At 41.5% G+C, this 14,847-nt stretch overlaps 1 protein-coding gene across 1 annotated transcript; it reads right to left on the minus strand.

Annotated features, from left to right (window-relative positions):
• Positions 1-1,016: 1,016 nt before the first annotated feature.
• Positions 1,017-13,744, minus strand: apcdd1l (adenomatosis polyposis coli down-regulated 1-like). The gene is made up of 4 exons (XM_063472832.1): positions 13,229-13,744; positions 3,830-4,013; positions 3,139-3,658; positions 1,017-2,397 (listed from the first exon to the last, which is right to left on the minus strand). The coding sequence occupies exons 1-4, from the start codon at positions 13,305-13,307 to the stop codon at positions 1,633-1,635; spliced, it is 1,548 nt and encodes a 515-aa protein (XP_063328902.1). The 5' UTR covers positions 13,308-13,744; the 3' UTR covers positions 1,017-1,632.
• Between the last annotated feature and the right edge of the window lie 1,103 nt (positions 13,745-14,847).

Consider the following 14,847-nt stretch of genomic DNA (forward strand, 5'->3'; position numbering starts at 1 on the left):
CCTACTTACACTTTTAACATTACATAGCACTACCATAAGGTTTGTGTTTTAGACTTGCATACCTATCTCAACAAATGTCGGATGGACAAGCATGAAATCTGGAACAGACTTTCTCCAGTACAGGACTCTAAATTGACTGTACTGTTTGCTTGAAGTAAAAGCTACACTTATTCCTGATCTCAGAGGTTCAGCAGCAAGTCTACTTAGGTGTGGCAGATGGTCCCTGAGCCTGGTTGCATTGGTAGGTGTCCATTCTCTATGTAACAAGTCATTCAGTGCTTTCTGTAAGTGCCAAGTTGAATCGCCTGCTTCACATTCACAGGTTGTGTCTGCCTACCCAGTAAATCATGTGGCCCGTGTACTGAAGGCTCATGTCCTTTCTCAGGCGGTCTGATTTGAGTCTACCCACCAGCCATTTGCTGCATGCCATTTCCCTTTAATCTGCTCTTTCTGTCAAACAAAGTCTTAAAACGCTGAGGTCTAGGCTGCTCTATGCAAATAAACACTGTCCAGCCAAAAATAGCTGTTGTTGATCTAAAACGAAGACAGATTCAGCCAATGCATGCCTTATTTTTCTGCCTCAAATGTCATCAGAGACACATTTCTTTTAATATTTTTTTAAATTTAAGTTCAAATTTTATCCAGTTAGGTGCAGCACAGTGGGCGAACAAAGAAGGTGCACAAATCTCAGTTATCTGTGGTCACTGTCAGTGTTGGGAAGCTGTCTGATATCTTACATACAAAAACACCTCTCTCTGGACACGTTCCATGAGTTTTTTCCACACTGCTCCATTGTCCTTGCTCTTTGGGGATTCTTGGATTTCTTTCTCTAATATTATGAGGTCTGTACCTTGCAATATCAAGTGCCTTTAGATGACTATTTCTGTAATGTAGAACTGTAATATAAATCAAGTTTAGTTAAAATAAACTGAATTTATAGAGCACCCCACATAACGTTTGTCTTGATGATATGAACGATGAAAAAGAATCTCACAAAAATATTATGATAAGCAACTTTTAATAGACATGGAAATATTAAATGACAAAACTAACTAAAATATTAGACAAAAAATATTTTTATGAAAAAGCACAGTATAAATGGATAAAATAAATATTAATTTCATTAATTTGTTTAGACTGGCTGTTGATAGAAAAAAAGACTAATACACTAAAACCTGACCAGTGATGGTAACTGTTCTTACCAATATGCTGATAAAATATTATTTACAAAGTGCATTAGTTGTACTGCATCTTGGTGAAAAGTAACTGAAATAGCCCTGGCTTGCATTTTAATGAAGACCCACATTTGAAATCAGTTTGTGACTTGAGAGCATCATTTTGATTATCATACAAAGGTAGCATGTTTCAAAAGAATATATGAAGTTTTACATACTGAAACGATGGCATTTGTATATATTGGTGGCTTTTATACAGATTTGTTAGAAAAAGGAGATGAAGTGAGTCATTTAGGTTAACCTACAGACAGCATATATCTTCTAAATGTCTTTCTTGCCTATTTCACATGTGGTCATGAACATGTCATCATGTGGAAGGAAAATGAAAAACAGCTGCCAGGAAAAAATGTCCATCACTGGCTTCAGATGTTTAACAGGTTTGATTTGTGAACAATGTCTAGTAAACACAGAGCCAGCCACAAAGCACAGATCCAAACACCAGCAGGACCAGCTGTGGAAGCCTCTCTGTCCCACTGGCTGCTAACTGTACTTGCTTGCTGTTAAAACCTGAGCGGGCGGCCTGTGTGCTTCCCCCGCTGCAAAGTACCATGGGAGCCTGAAAGGAAGTGGGTCGCCTCAGCGGTCGGTCAGGACTGGACCCGTCAGTTGGCCTCTCGCCGATAAACAGCAGTGGGTGTTTCCTGTGATCCAGCTCTATCTTGAAGAGCTCGTACTCTTTATGGGGCAGCTTGATACCCAACACGGTGCATCCGTCTGTGGGGGTCAAGTCCTGCTCTATTCCGACCTCCCATCCTCTAGCACGACCACACTTCCCTGGCTTTGTACTGTTTAGCAATTTGGCTGTGGGCTCCCCCATGGCTGTGGCTCTGACCTGGGTTACCTTGAAGACAAACTCAGAGGCTCCTGAGATTTTGGGGGAGGGGTTTCCCTGAGCATAGTGGCCCGAGGCTCTCAGGGTGAAAGTGGGCTGAGAGCAGGCAGGGTCAGAATAGTGCCGGTAGATGCCCTCCCAGGCGTGCTGGTGGGGATTAAAGGTGAAGTCTCGGGTAAGAAAGAGGACATTGGGACGGGTTTCACAGCGCTGGCTAACCCATCGGCCTCCAAGAGACAGATAGGTTGCAGGGCTGCGGGGCAACACAGGGGGGCGCTGGTCTGAGGAGCGGTACACCAGAGCACATACAGGGCAGGGGTGGATGTGATGCTGCAAGAAAAAAGAATGTTAGATGTTGACCCCAAGCATTTTTTTTTTTAATAGATGCTGTCCGTTTCTCGTTTTATAATTATTGGCTTTGATATTTGATCCTCTTTAATTAGGCTTGAAGTTATGCTTCATGAAGGATGGAGCAAGCTTGAGTGACAAATGGTGAAAGGGTGCTGGTTTAAAATGCAAATGTGTCTCCCTCCCTGCTTTCCTAATATTAATCGTGCTACTGAATAAAGCTGAAGAGCTCTGAAAAACAATTAAACAACAACAACGAAAATGTAGGTGCTGTTATAGGCATTAGCCAACCTCTGTGTTGTCGGTGGAACATTTTCATTTCAGCTACCTGCCAAATATCGTGGCTTCCTTTGTGGTTCGAACACCCCATCCAACACTGAGAGCCGCAATGCTTTGCAGGCATGAAAACAATCTGTTTTACATTTTTTCTCAGTAAATGACTGATAAATTTTCTGTTGACTGACTAATACTCTCACTGACTAATCTTTTTTTCCCCTAGAGAGCTTTGCTTCAAGACTAAATTGAGCAGATTTTCCAGACTAAAAAAATGTTTTTTGGCCTAGAAGAAACTATTTTTTATTAATGTATAATGTGGTCTAAACCCAAACTGCCTAGATGTATGAAAGAAAAAACAGTTTGTCAGCCTGTAATGTGTTGATCTATCTTAATTAACAGCAAACTGCTTTCAGTGCTTATTGATAAAAAATCACCGTACTGTCTTACCATGGCATTCTGCAGTGGTTGCTGGTACCCAGTAGGTTTGTACTGAGTTCTTTGTGTCCAGTCAGTGTGGATATCCCCCAAGAACAGCTCCTGGACCTTCCCTCCATGGCTGTGGTATTGCGTTTCTACTCGTACTAAACCCATCTCAATCATGGAGAAACCCAGTGCTTCCAGACATCCCCTCCCTGCCCGGGTGTTGTATAGCTCATAGAGCTTCCCTGGCACCACTCGACCCAGGCTGAGACCTACGCATGTTGAAGGGAGCCTAGAGGCCAACCTCTGTTTGGCTGCAAGGCTATGAACCACAATGGCCACTTTGCTGAGGTGATGCTCAGCTTCAGTAGCCCCACGGGTGATCCAAGAGGCCTGGCGCAGACGGATCTTTCCCCTGACTATCAGGGAGTAGCTAGGATCCTCGCAGCTGCTGTCGGTATAGTAGTGCTGCAGGGCCTGGAAGTGACGGTTGGGGTGGAAAGTGTAGGAGCGGGTAAGGAACTCTGGACCAGGACGAACTTCGCATCTAAATGCAGAAGGAGAAAAATTATATAGGCAATTGTTTTTATGTATAGCTTTCAAGTTCTTAAGTATGACAGAGATGACTCTGAAGTATTGAATTATTTGGGACAGGTCTCGATTTGGCTTTTGTTTTTAAGATGGAGGGTCATTATCATTGCTCTATATGAATTTGTACCTTATTGATACCCAAGTACCATCCAGTTGTGGTGGTATATCTGCTGTGATTCTCACTCTGTCCTGTATGTTGTGGTACTGACAGTGGGGCTCCCACTGGAGGCTCTCACTGAAGTTGGAGGAGGATGCAAATGGACCTGTTGGCACCTCCCAAAGTTTTGTCCCTGTTCCTACCACCAACAGAGCTGGAAAGAAAAATCAAAACAGTGTGTCAGTTATCCCATCTGATCAACACAAATGCTTCGTTCCATGGCATGGGAAGACTCTCAGCCTCCGTCATTAGAAAATAAATGGAAATGCTAAGAGCCTATTGGTTATATTCACATTTCAAACAAGCTAGACTCACTGCAGTTCAGTCTAAACTCTTTCGGGATTGTACTTTTGTTGAATTTTCTATGTAATGAGGAGAGAGACAGTGCTATTTATCCATACATGGCTGTAAAACAGGACCTTTGTATCAGTGCTAAAATTTTGGCTTGTCACTTCAATCAGCCTGCAGCTGCAACATACAGGCTTTTAGTTTGCTTTGAGACAGGAGGTGTGAGTGGAAGTGTTTGTGTGGGAGTGTGTAGTCTTTGTACTGTATATATAGTTATATTTTGTTTTTTTTAAAAAATGCAATAATGCAAACGGGTGGGTCAGCAACAGCAGCAGGCCAACTGAGCCAAACACATCTGCTGATAATATGATTTTAAGAAAAACACTCATGATGATGAATGTTCTTGTTCTTGAGTTTTCCCAAACACTGACAGCTAATCCAAATGAATGCCTTATTCACTCTATAGCATTTTATTGATCTGACATTTGCACATCTGCAGTGTGTCTGCCATTAATCTTAACTGCAATTTCACCTCAATGCGTGTGTTGTCAACAAGGTCGAGTGCTCTGGTGTGGTTTCCAACCAGACCAAAGCGATAGGATTTTCTGATTGCACCCTCATGGTTGCAACATGAGGAAGCCCTCTGGGGTCTGTCTGGGCAATGTGCGTACTTTTGCGTGTGTCAAAGTTATGGCTTCAGCTTTAAATCCCCCCAAAAGAAATGTCAAAAAGCAAAGCTGCATGTGTTCTCGCAGATGCCTCCATCTTCTGTTTTCCACTTGCATTCATTTTCATTTGTTGACTTGAAATATCCTCATTAGGCTTTTACCATTTCATGTAACCTGTTACACAATGAACTTGTGAAAGTGTATTGGTAGGGGAATATTGTCACATGTGGACAGAATGACTGTGTTTTTGCTTAGAGTGTGGTATCAGCATTCTATCTAATGCTGTCATTTTCTGGACACATTCCTCAGAGATTTTGGTTCATATTGACATGATAGCATCGCACAGTTGCCACAGACATGTCAGCTGGTCATCCATAATGTCAATCGCCTCTTCCACCACATCCCAAAGGCGGTCTATTGCCTTGAGACTCTGCATTGTGATGTTCAGCAAACCAGTTTGTGATGGCATTAACTTTGTGACATTGTGTGTGTGATTTCTGCTGGAAGTAGCCATTAGACTGGTATGCTGTGGTCATGAAGGGACAAATACGATCTGTAACAATGCTCAGGTAGGCTGTAGCATTTAATCAATCGGTGCCAAGAGGCCCAAGGTGTGACGAGAAAACAGTCCCCGCGCCATGACACCAGTACCACCAGTTTATAATGCTGATATAAAGCAGGAAAGATCCATTGTTTCATGTTATATGCCAAGATCAGATCCTGCCATCCAAATGTCCCAGGGAAGTCAGAACTCATCACATCAGGCAGCATTTTTCCAGTCTTCAATTTGAGTGAGCCTGTGTGAATTGCAGCTTCAGTTTTCTCTTTTAGCTGACTGATGTAGCCCACCTGCTTCAGAGTTTGACATGTTGTATGTTCAGTGATGCTTCTCTGTAAAACTTGGTTGTAGCCTGTAGTTATTTGAGTTACTTTTGACTTTCTGTCTGCATGAAGGAGTCTGGCCATTCTGCTTTGACCTTTGACTCCAACAAGATATTTTCGCACAGAGAACCTCCGCTCACTGGATATTTTCTCTTTTTTTGGATCATTCTCTGTGAACGTTAGAGATAGCTCCAACTATTCAAAATCACTTTTCTTCCCCATTCTGTTGCTCAGTTCTAACTTCAACAGGATGTCCAGACCATGTCTGCATGCCAAAATGTCTTGAGTTGCTGCCATGTGATTAACTGTTTAGATATTTGTGTTAACGAGCTGCTGTTCCTGATGAAGCGGCCAATGAGTGTATATGACTGCTAACTAGTGGCGCATTCCTGAATAAGTCAGAAATTTTGATTTACCAGTCAGGAATTTTTTGTGAGACACCCCCTCAAGTTGGAAATGGCAATATTAGTAGGAACAGATCAACATACCCTGATTTAGCTATCCAAGATGGCAGCACTGAATGTAAACAGTAAAACTGTAAAACTGCTACATGCAGATCAGGCTCTATCCATGAAAGTGCTAAAGTGCTACAGTCTTTTGCTGAAAACATTAGAAATTATTGCACTTTTGCTTTAAGTTTCTTTTTAAGTATTCCGTCTAGTTTTTCCTCCCTTTCCTTTTTACTTGCTCTATTATTCCTTTTACTCCCATAACTGTCACATTCTCCCTTTACTACTATTAGTAACCTTACCCCACATTTTTCAGGGAGAAGATCACCTGTCGAGGCTACAGTTGAGTTTGGAGTAAGTTGTGCAAGTTTCAGCTAGAAGGACCCACAGACCACTTGGTTTTCCCATGGCTCAGCAAATGAAGCTCAAGGACTTTTGAACGGAAAGTGTGTGATGTTGATTTTCCTTTAAAAGGCTCCAAGATGGAGGCTGACGGATCTGCATTTATTAACCTTGTTAGTGTCAAATGGAGGATATTTTTTGTTCCCTTTGCTTTTGGAATGCTTCCCACACACACTGACCACAACCGCAGACATGTGTGCTGCTCAGTCGTTTCCCAAAGTCCTTCCACCTGATGCTCACACACATAAACACACACACAACCGTAAAGTCTGACCTGTACATCCATCGACCACAAAGCCAGACTCAAACTCAAAGCAAATTTTTCCTCCTTTCAGCAGTCTGTCGGTATGTTGATAAAATGTATTCTTCTTTTTGCTGTCACAGGCAATGAAACATGTTTGCAATTTCCCCTATGTGGTGATGTGTTTATGCTCCCTGTCACTGCAGCTGGTGAAGAAACCCGGTCAGTCAGTCCCAGCTGGGTTCCTTTGGGAGAACCCGGAGCAGAAATACTAATCAGGATTAATTAATTTCCACGGCTCCTTACAAGTCATCCAATTGGTCTGTTTTATGTTATCTGTCCATGCAACATGTTGCCTAAGTGGTTACTCGCACAGAGCACAATGAATGGACACAGAGACAAGAGTCCCAGTATGTGATGTGGAGTCATTTGGACTGGTATATTGGACTTTCTGTTCTTGCCAAAGCATTTCTATAGAGTGTTTCTTGAGGTCACTTGTCATTCAGTCCCTTTCCCTCTCTTGGATCTCCTTCCAGTTGGGCATATGGTTGCATTTACTAAAAGAGTGCTCATAAAAGCAGAGCTTAGTAAAACAAAATTGCTCATCGTGGGGTTTTAAGTATTCTTCTACAAAAGAGCCCTATTCCAACCACAAGTGAGGTGATGGTGTAATACATATGATAATATCCAATCCCAGTCTCCATTTGGAGGAGATGGGGGACTATTTTACTTGATTCACTTCCTACACAGGCAGTCACATTGCATTAGTTTTACCCTGCAATGGTTCCTACTGATTTATTTTTCCACAGCGGGCCCTAAAACTTCCCACTCATATGGCCTGTCACACCATAGTGGTCAGTGCATCTTTTAAAACAGATTTCATTACATATACCAGTAAAACTTTATGTAAGACTGAGACTTGAAAGTTACATTTAAGCTTAAAGATGGATTTGATGCTTGTGGAAGTAGCTGAATTTATTAAATACTTTTTAAAAGGTTGAAATTATCTTTACAGAACGTGTAATAGCATTTAGAGTAATGTACAGTGACCGTGCGCTAAACAACTAGATTTACCAGCATTAAGGTATTCATAATAGTATGCTTTCTATAATCTTCAACAATTTTACACTACTATGTTGATCAGAATATTTAATAATTTAATACTTCTTGGATGACAGACTGTTATTTTAGTGTTTCTTTTTCTAATCTAATTAAACAGTTAATTACTTTGAAATATAACTCCAGGTCCTCACCTTAACCCCCCAAATCAGCCTCTTCTCTTTCTTTAACCATGACAAAAAATCTTCTTTGTCACATTTTTACAGAAATGCTGCAGGAACATTATAATAGCAGCCCTAAAGTCAAAGTCTAGTTTTCTCAAAGGCATCAGAATTTACAGTATTCAACAATATCCAGAAAGAATACATTTTCTGACTACATACAATGTGGGTTTCATGCAGCCTCATGACTGATAGAATAATAATAATAAGCATTAAAGAGAAATCACTTATCAGAAAAGTAAGCTTACAGGTTTCTAAATTCAGCGACTCACTGCTTCTGCATTTTTATTTACATTCATCCATTTTCTTCCGCTCATCTTATGGGAAGGCAGAAAGGCAGCATGGTGCAGTGGTTAGCACTGTTGCCTCATAGGAAAAAGGTCCTGAGTTAAGCTCCACCATCTGACCCCTGTCTTTGCAGGGTGTGCGTGGGTTCTGTCTGGGTACTCTGGTTTCCTCCCACTGTCCAAAGACATATAGTTAGTGGGATTAGGTTAACTGATTATTCTAAATTGCCCATAGGTTTCAATTGGTGTCTGTCTCTCTGTGCTAGTCCCTGCCTCTTGCCCTATAATGGCTGGGATAGCATCCAGAATCCTTATTGTTTTCAGAATTATTTTAAAGCCAAGACCTGGAGAAAAGTTCTTCTGTAGGGGACTTTTGCTGCTCTATGCTAATTTCTTATATTAATCTTCACATTCTGGAGTGTCAAAACAAAACAACAGGTCATTTTGTTTTATTATCCAATAGATGAATCCAACAATTGCCTTCAAAGTTGTTCCCTTATTGAGAAGAATGTGACAAATCCTGGAATGACAGGATTAAAGCCACCTTCCTACTCTACCCCTTGATGCACTCTGGCTCTTTTAATTGTCATCAAGCCTTACAAAACACTGCTGAATCCACAAGCAAAAATCATTCCTCTAGATCCCATCGTGTAGATTTACAATTCTTCCACCAGAGGTCAGTGCAGCAGCCTGTGAGCTGTGTGTGGTCTGGACGGTCAGTCTGTCATCCCCACTAACACTGGCGTTCGCCTCATCTGACTGATGACCAGCCAAAGTAATCTACCTGTCTTTGAGCTCATATATTCCTTCAGTTCCCCCCTACACACGCACATGCATACGCTTTCACAAAAAACACACTGCACACATTGATGCACAGTAGACTGCAGAAGGGATACCATTTATATGAGACCTCCGGGTTGCCCTCTGTTTGTTTGTTTGCATTTGTGATTACGGTCTGGCAGCGTTCGCTCTCCTCTCTCACGTCTCGTCCACAGAGCCACATTAAAAATAAGGCTTTATGTACGTCTTTATTTGGAGCTATCCTGTAAAAACAAGAACCAGATCCTGGCACTTTTAATTCAGGGCTTGCGGGGAATCAAGTGCATGACGCTGAAGTTGACCGCACAGCTGGTCCATCACGGAGAGAGATGTCTTTGTCTTCTTCACAGCTACTTCTGAAAATATTTAACAGAGAATCACTAAAGCTGCCAAAATGGAGGCAGCCTAGGTGAGGGAAAAATATCCAAATAATGTGTTGACATGAAGGCAGTGTTGGACCAATCCCCCCAGTATTTTAAATAAATCTTCCGACTTCTTTCTTTCTTTTCTTTTTTTATTTTTTAACTACATCCTATCCCTCTTTGTGCTGTGGATCAAACTCCCTAAACTGTCCCTGAAGTGCCTGTGCCCTCCTGGCCCTCCTTCCTCTCCACCTGATTACTTTTCTCTCCCCCTGATGAAAAAGCCATGATATTTATGCCTCATTTGTCCTGGATGGATTTCAGATTTCTCCTTTCTTTCTTCTGTCTTTGTTTATTTTCTTCTCTTTCTCTGTGTGTCTGTCAATGGTTTATGAAGTGAACGAAGTTCATGACAGTAAGGGGTGGAGTTTGGAGGGGTGAGGCATCTTCGTGCTCCAGAATGACAAGATTAGTGAGGTGCATGTGTGCGCGTTCTCTCAGCAGCAACATTAAATGCTACAGAAGCTCATCATTCCACATATTTAGGTGACTGCTGCACATTATTCACAGTTCACAGCTGCTTTTTCAGGCTTCCTGACTCACTCAGCTGCCATCCAGATTTTGGATAGGTGTTAATAGCCAATGATTCCTAAGCGTTTTGGCTTGCAGCACCTGATAATGAAGGGGTGTGTGATGGCTGCCCAATGTTTTGGAGGATATCCACAGCTCCTCTTCTAATCTAAATAATTGAATTAATCTAGAGGATGCAGCCACCTGCATAATAACTTTTTTACTCTTAAAAGATCTACTATTTCAACAGATTTTCACTGTTCAGCAAAAACAATGATTTTATTTATCTTATCCGAAAAGGTAAGAGTACGCAAACATGGAGTGTATTTCAATATAACAGGGCGCACAACAGTTGTTCTATGTTTTTCTTTTAAAAAGGTGCTCTTTTTTTTTTTTTTTTTACTATTTACTATTTGTTTTAAATCATAAAGGATATATTGTCTTCTGGTTCTACACCAGTGAATGACTATTGATACTCATATATCCCTGCATATAATGCTTTGAGGACTTTATTCAATACTCCGTTCTGCCGAATACAGATAGAAGGTGTTGGTGCCCAGTGCCTGTTGCTAAAAACACAGAATACACATTAAACATCATCTGCGTTACCTGGACCTGCAGTTCTCATCTGGTAGAAGCTAACCCTTCAGCCAAACCTCCTGTTCCCTCGGCGAGCTAACACATCTATTATAAAGCAGCGTAAGTTATCATTATCCCTTCAGCACATTTATGCTGTGTGATTCTGGGCTGTCTAAGAAAAAATTTAAAAGCGTGAGAGAGGACTCTCATGCAGGCTGACACAAACCTTGATTTGGCAACTAAAAATAATCTATGTTGACAATACTTCTGAACGCATGCTGATGGTATGGTATGCTTTTTTAAACTTAGTCCTCTCTTTATTGATTTAGATTCTGACAGTTTTATTGACATACGTTAAGCTTGATAAACTTGGTACACAGTCAATGCCCTCATTGTTAAGGCACTAGCATTCAAAACTGTAATTACTGAATTTATAATTATAGTCTTTACGGCATAGATAATGTACTGCTGCCCTGCTCTGTCTCCGCACAACAGCATGCAAAGTAGATTTTTCTCAGCCAGGGCTGTTTTGCAGGAATATCCCTTTCCTTTCCTTCCACCCTTGTCACTAAAGTCAGATGAAGGTCAGGCTGATTTAGAGGTTTTCCTAAGAACATGAGGTCCAGTGTGTTATTCTAACCCTGGGTCCCCGTTTCTTCTTTTGGCTTTAACCCCAGCATCTCATTGCAGCCTTCCAGGCCAGGAGTATCCTTCTGTCCCCAGGGCAGCACAAGGACAACTACTGTTGTCTTTTCATCACAGTGTAAGCTGCTTAATCCAACGGCCTCGTTTATTTAGACAAGGGATCAACAGGGGTTTGCCCAGTGGATGCTGCTGCCAGTTCCACTGCGGTTAGCAAACTCTGGCTCCTATTCACAAAGCAACAACTCACACACACACACACACACACACACACACACACACACACACACACACACACACACACACACACATAATGTCGTACTGCGTAAAACAGCTGTCTCCTCAAGCCAACACATCCACTTACTTCACCATTTCTTCAACAATGTTTTTCAAAAGTCTCTGAAAGCCAGCAGCACATTGAAGCCCAACGCTGGATTTTGAGCTGTCTGACAACAAGGAGGATTCTTCGTTATACGAGCACCTTCATTCATTGTGGTCTTTTTTTTTTTGGTGGACAGCCAAGGTACTTAAGATTTAGATAGTGGACAGGGAAGTTGATGGTCCGTTGATGTTTTTGGAACTGAAATTTTAATTCTTTCATCTTAATTCAAAAGCCTGGCTTGGAGATAGTTCTGGAGATCTGGTTGGTGGCTGTTTCATGTACTTGGAGAGAGGTGGAACATGCTACAGCCAAGATGTAGCTTAAACAAAAATGATTAGGGGTTGGATCAGACATTTTATCATCCAGTTCAAGCTGGATGTGTGCTGAAAAAGTTTTTTTAATCCAGTTATACTTGGTCACCTTTCCTTTTACACGTTCAAAGGTGGAGAAAATCACCCAACAAAGGGTGGGTAAATGGCAAGTTTTTCAAAAGATTAACTTTTAGAACTGAGCTGTTACTTAGTATAGGAAAGGAGCACAAATCTGAAATAATAAAACATCTGCCAAAAGTTCTAAATACATAATCCAAACAAATTCCTCTTTAAAGCTTTTCTAAGCGGTTTTCTGCACAGTTTGAACTGTCCTGTGTGGAGCTGACGACTCAACCTTGCCGGTCTCCCAACTTGAGTGGTGAAGAAGCAAAAAGCTCAAAGATACCAGTCTACTACTGAAGCATTGAGCAGGAGATGGTTCTGAAGGGAGGGGAGAGTAAGGCTGGCACCAGACAGATGCCTCCTCCTGTCTGCCTCCAGCCACCCATCACCCTAACCAGCCCTGATGGCCAAAATGCTTTGCTTCCATGATCGAGGCCAAGCGGATAGATCATCAGCTCGGCACAGCAGCTTGAGGTAGGGTCAGTAATGGCTGTCTGCTGTTATTCTAACCATTAACATAATGGCAACATTAGTTCCAGGGCCACGCTTCTCTGCTCCTAGGGAGCCATTGTTTAAAGGCACCAGCTTGAGCCCCCTTTTGAAGACTCGTCCAGTGGCCACAAACGCTTTGAAGATGCTCACAGGGGGAGAGGGGGAACACAGACGGGCTATTCATAAGTCTAACATCAGCATAATTTGTGTTTAATTTTTCAAAGTGGTGATCCACATGTTGAGCTTTCATTTGAATTGTGACAAATAGCATAATGACTTCTTTATAATTATGAAGATGTCAGCTTTAATGTCTCTTTTTTTTTTCTGACCATGTGTTCTCCAATCTAAAGTTCTAGCTCTAGTTCTTACAAGAGTAAGCATTTACTGTCTCTTATTCCTTTCGTAGTGAAACTTTTGATTACGGGGGGTATCTGTAGCTCCGGATTACCTGCTGAAGTGTAAAATGTAAATTCCACATGACTCGTGGTCTTTGTGAGTTTAAGCCTATTGTAAAATAACATTTCTCTTAAACATTTTTCAAGAATCAAAATCTACACCAATTAACTACCCAGAAATCAGTGCTTGAACTCACCTTGCCACAGAAACCAGACACCCCTCAACAGGTGACTGAATCGTCCGCTTGACATGTTTCCTGATCCCGCGCCCTTCATTCACACACTGTGTTCAGAATATAAACTGTGATCCGTGGGAAATCCAAAACACAGAGATGGCTCCTGTCAACAAGAAACAATCATGCAGGATACCAACATGACAAGAGCTCATGAATGAAGTTCCCAGTAATCCCACAGACAAAACTCTAATTTCCACTTCAGCCAAAAAAGTGTTTTGTTTTGTTTAAAAAACCAAACAAACAAACAAGCAAAAAACTCTTCTTCTTTTCTTTTAGCTCCAATTCTTGGCTTCCATGGTCTGATAAAAAAGGTCCTCTGTTGAGGTCATCCGTTCATGCAACTTCTCCACACTGGTGCTTTCCTTGAGCTGACGCGGTGTGAGAATAAACTCTCTCTCTCAATCACACACCGTTGTCTCACTCCAGTGCAGCACTGTGAATCTGTTCCACTCAAAGCATGTGCAGTGAGGGTGTGTGTGTGTGAGCAGGAGGATTGTATGTGTGTGCACTCCTGTCTGGCTCTTATAGTTTTGAGCTGAGAGGAGGGAGTAAAGAGAGAGCGAGAGGGATGGAAGAAGGGAGGGCAGATATAGGGAAAGTTTCAGCGTGTGTGTGTGTGTGTGTGTGTGTGGAGGAGGGGGATTGAGCTTCAAGCTTCCTTGAGCGAAGACTCTGAGAAGCTTTCAGAGCAAGGTGCAAAAGGGCAGGGATGAAAAGAAGTTACTGCTACAGTCACAATGCCACAGCACAACTCGGTAAAACTACAACATAAAAAATGAATGTATAGGTTCAGGCAAGGAAATGCAATCTCACTATATGACATTAGGGAGAAAAAAAAAGTCAGTTTGTGTGGGTCAATACTGTCAGCTGCTAGTATTTTAAGACACACAACACTCTGTGGCCTCTATTCATTAACAGCTGTGGTGAAGCTGAGACTGAGGTATACCTAGTACACATTCTTTGATTCGGTCTAGATTAATCTCTGCTTTATGCCTTGTTAGCAGTGAAGAGCAAAGCATTACCATTTATACCATCTCCATTTATAACTCCAACCAAACTTGAGCCACTTCCCCAAAAATCTTCCTAAAATTTTTGGTCTAAATTTAAAAAAAAAATTATGATGGTGTGAACAATGATTGGAGGGACAGCGTGAGTTTGCATCGGAATTAATATAAAAAAAGATGTGTGTAAATAGCTCAGTTACTACTCCAAAGACTTTACTGTAGAAAGTTTTTATTGGATTTAGGTTCTCCCAAAGAAATAGTCCCAATGAAAACTGTTGACAGTGAGGTTTGTGGCATATTGGGAGTAATGGAAACACAATTTCTGGGAAGAGATGCTGCTGCTGCTGCTGAATGTTTTAGCATAATTTTTTTAATGCTGTGTTTGTGATACAAACTCACAAAGTTTTTAACATAAAATCAAAACAATCTACTGGTCAAACTCCTGTGGGTGCATTTCTTTCAGTTTGGGTGCACTCACCCTTTAAGCTGAGGGAAAAAAAATAGCACAAATACATGTCAGCAGCAGCTGCGCACACACACGCGGTTTGCACAAACCTGCAGCACACATCATTAAAA

Source organism: Pelmatolapia mariae, linkage group LG5 (genome assembly GCF_036321145.2).
Source record: "Pelmatolapia mariae isolate MD_Pm_ZW linkage group LG5, Pm_UMD_F_2, whole genome shotgun sequence".
NCBI classification, from domain to species: domain Eukaryota; kingdom Metazoa; phylum Chordata; class Actinopteri; order Cichliformes; family Cichlidae; genus Pelmatolapia; species Pelmatolapia mariae.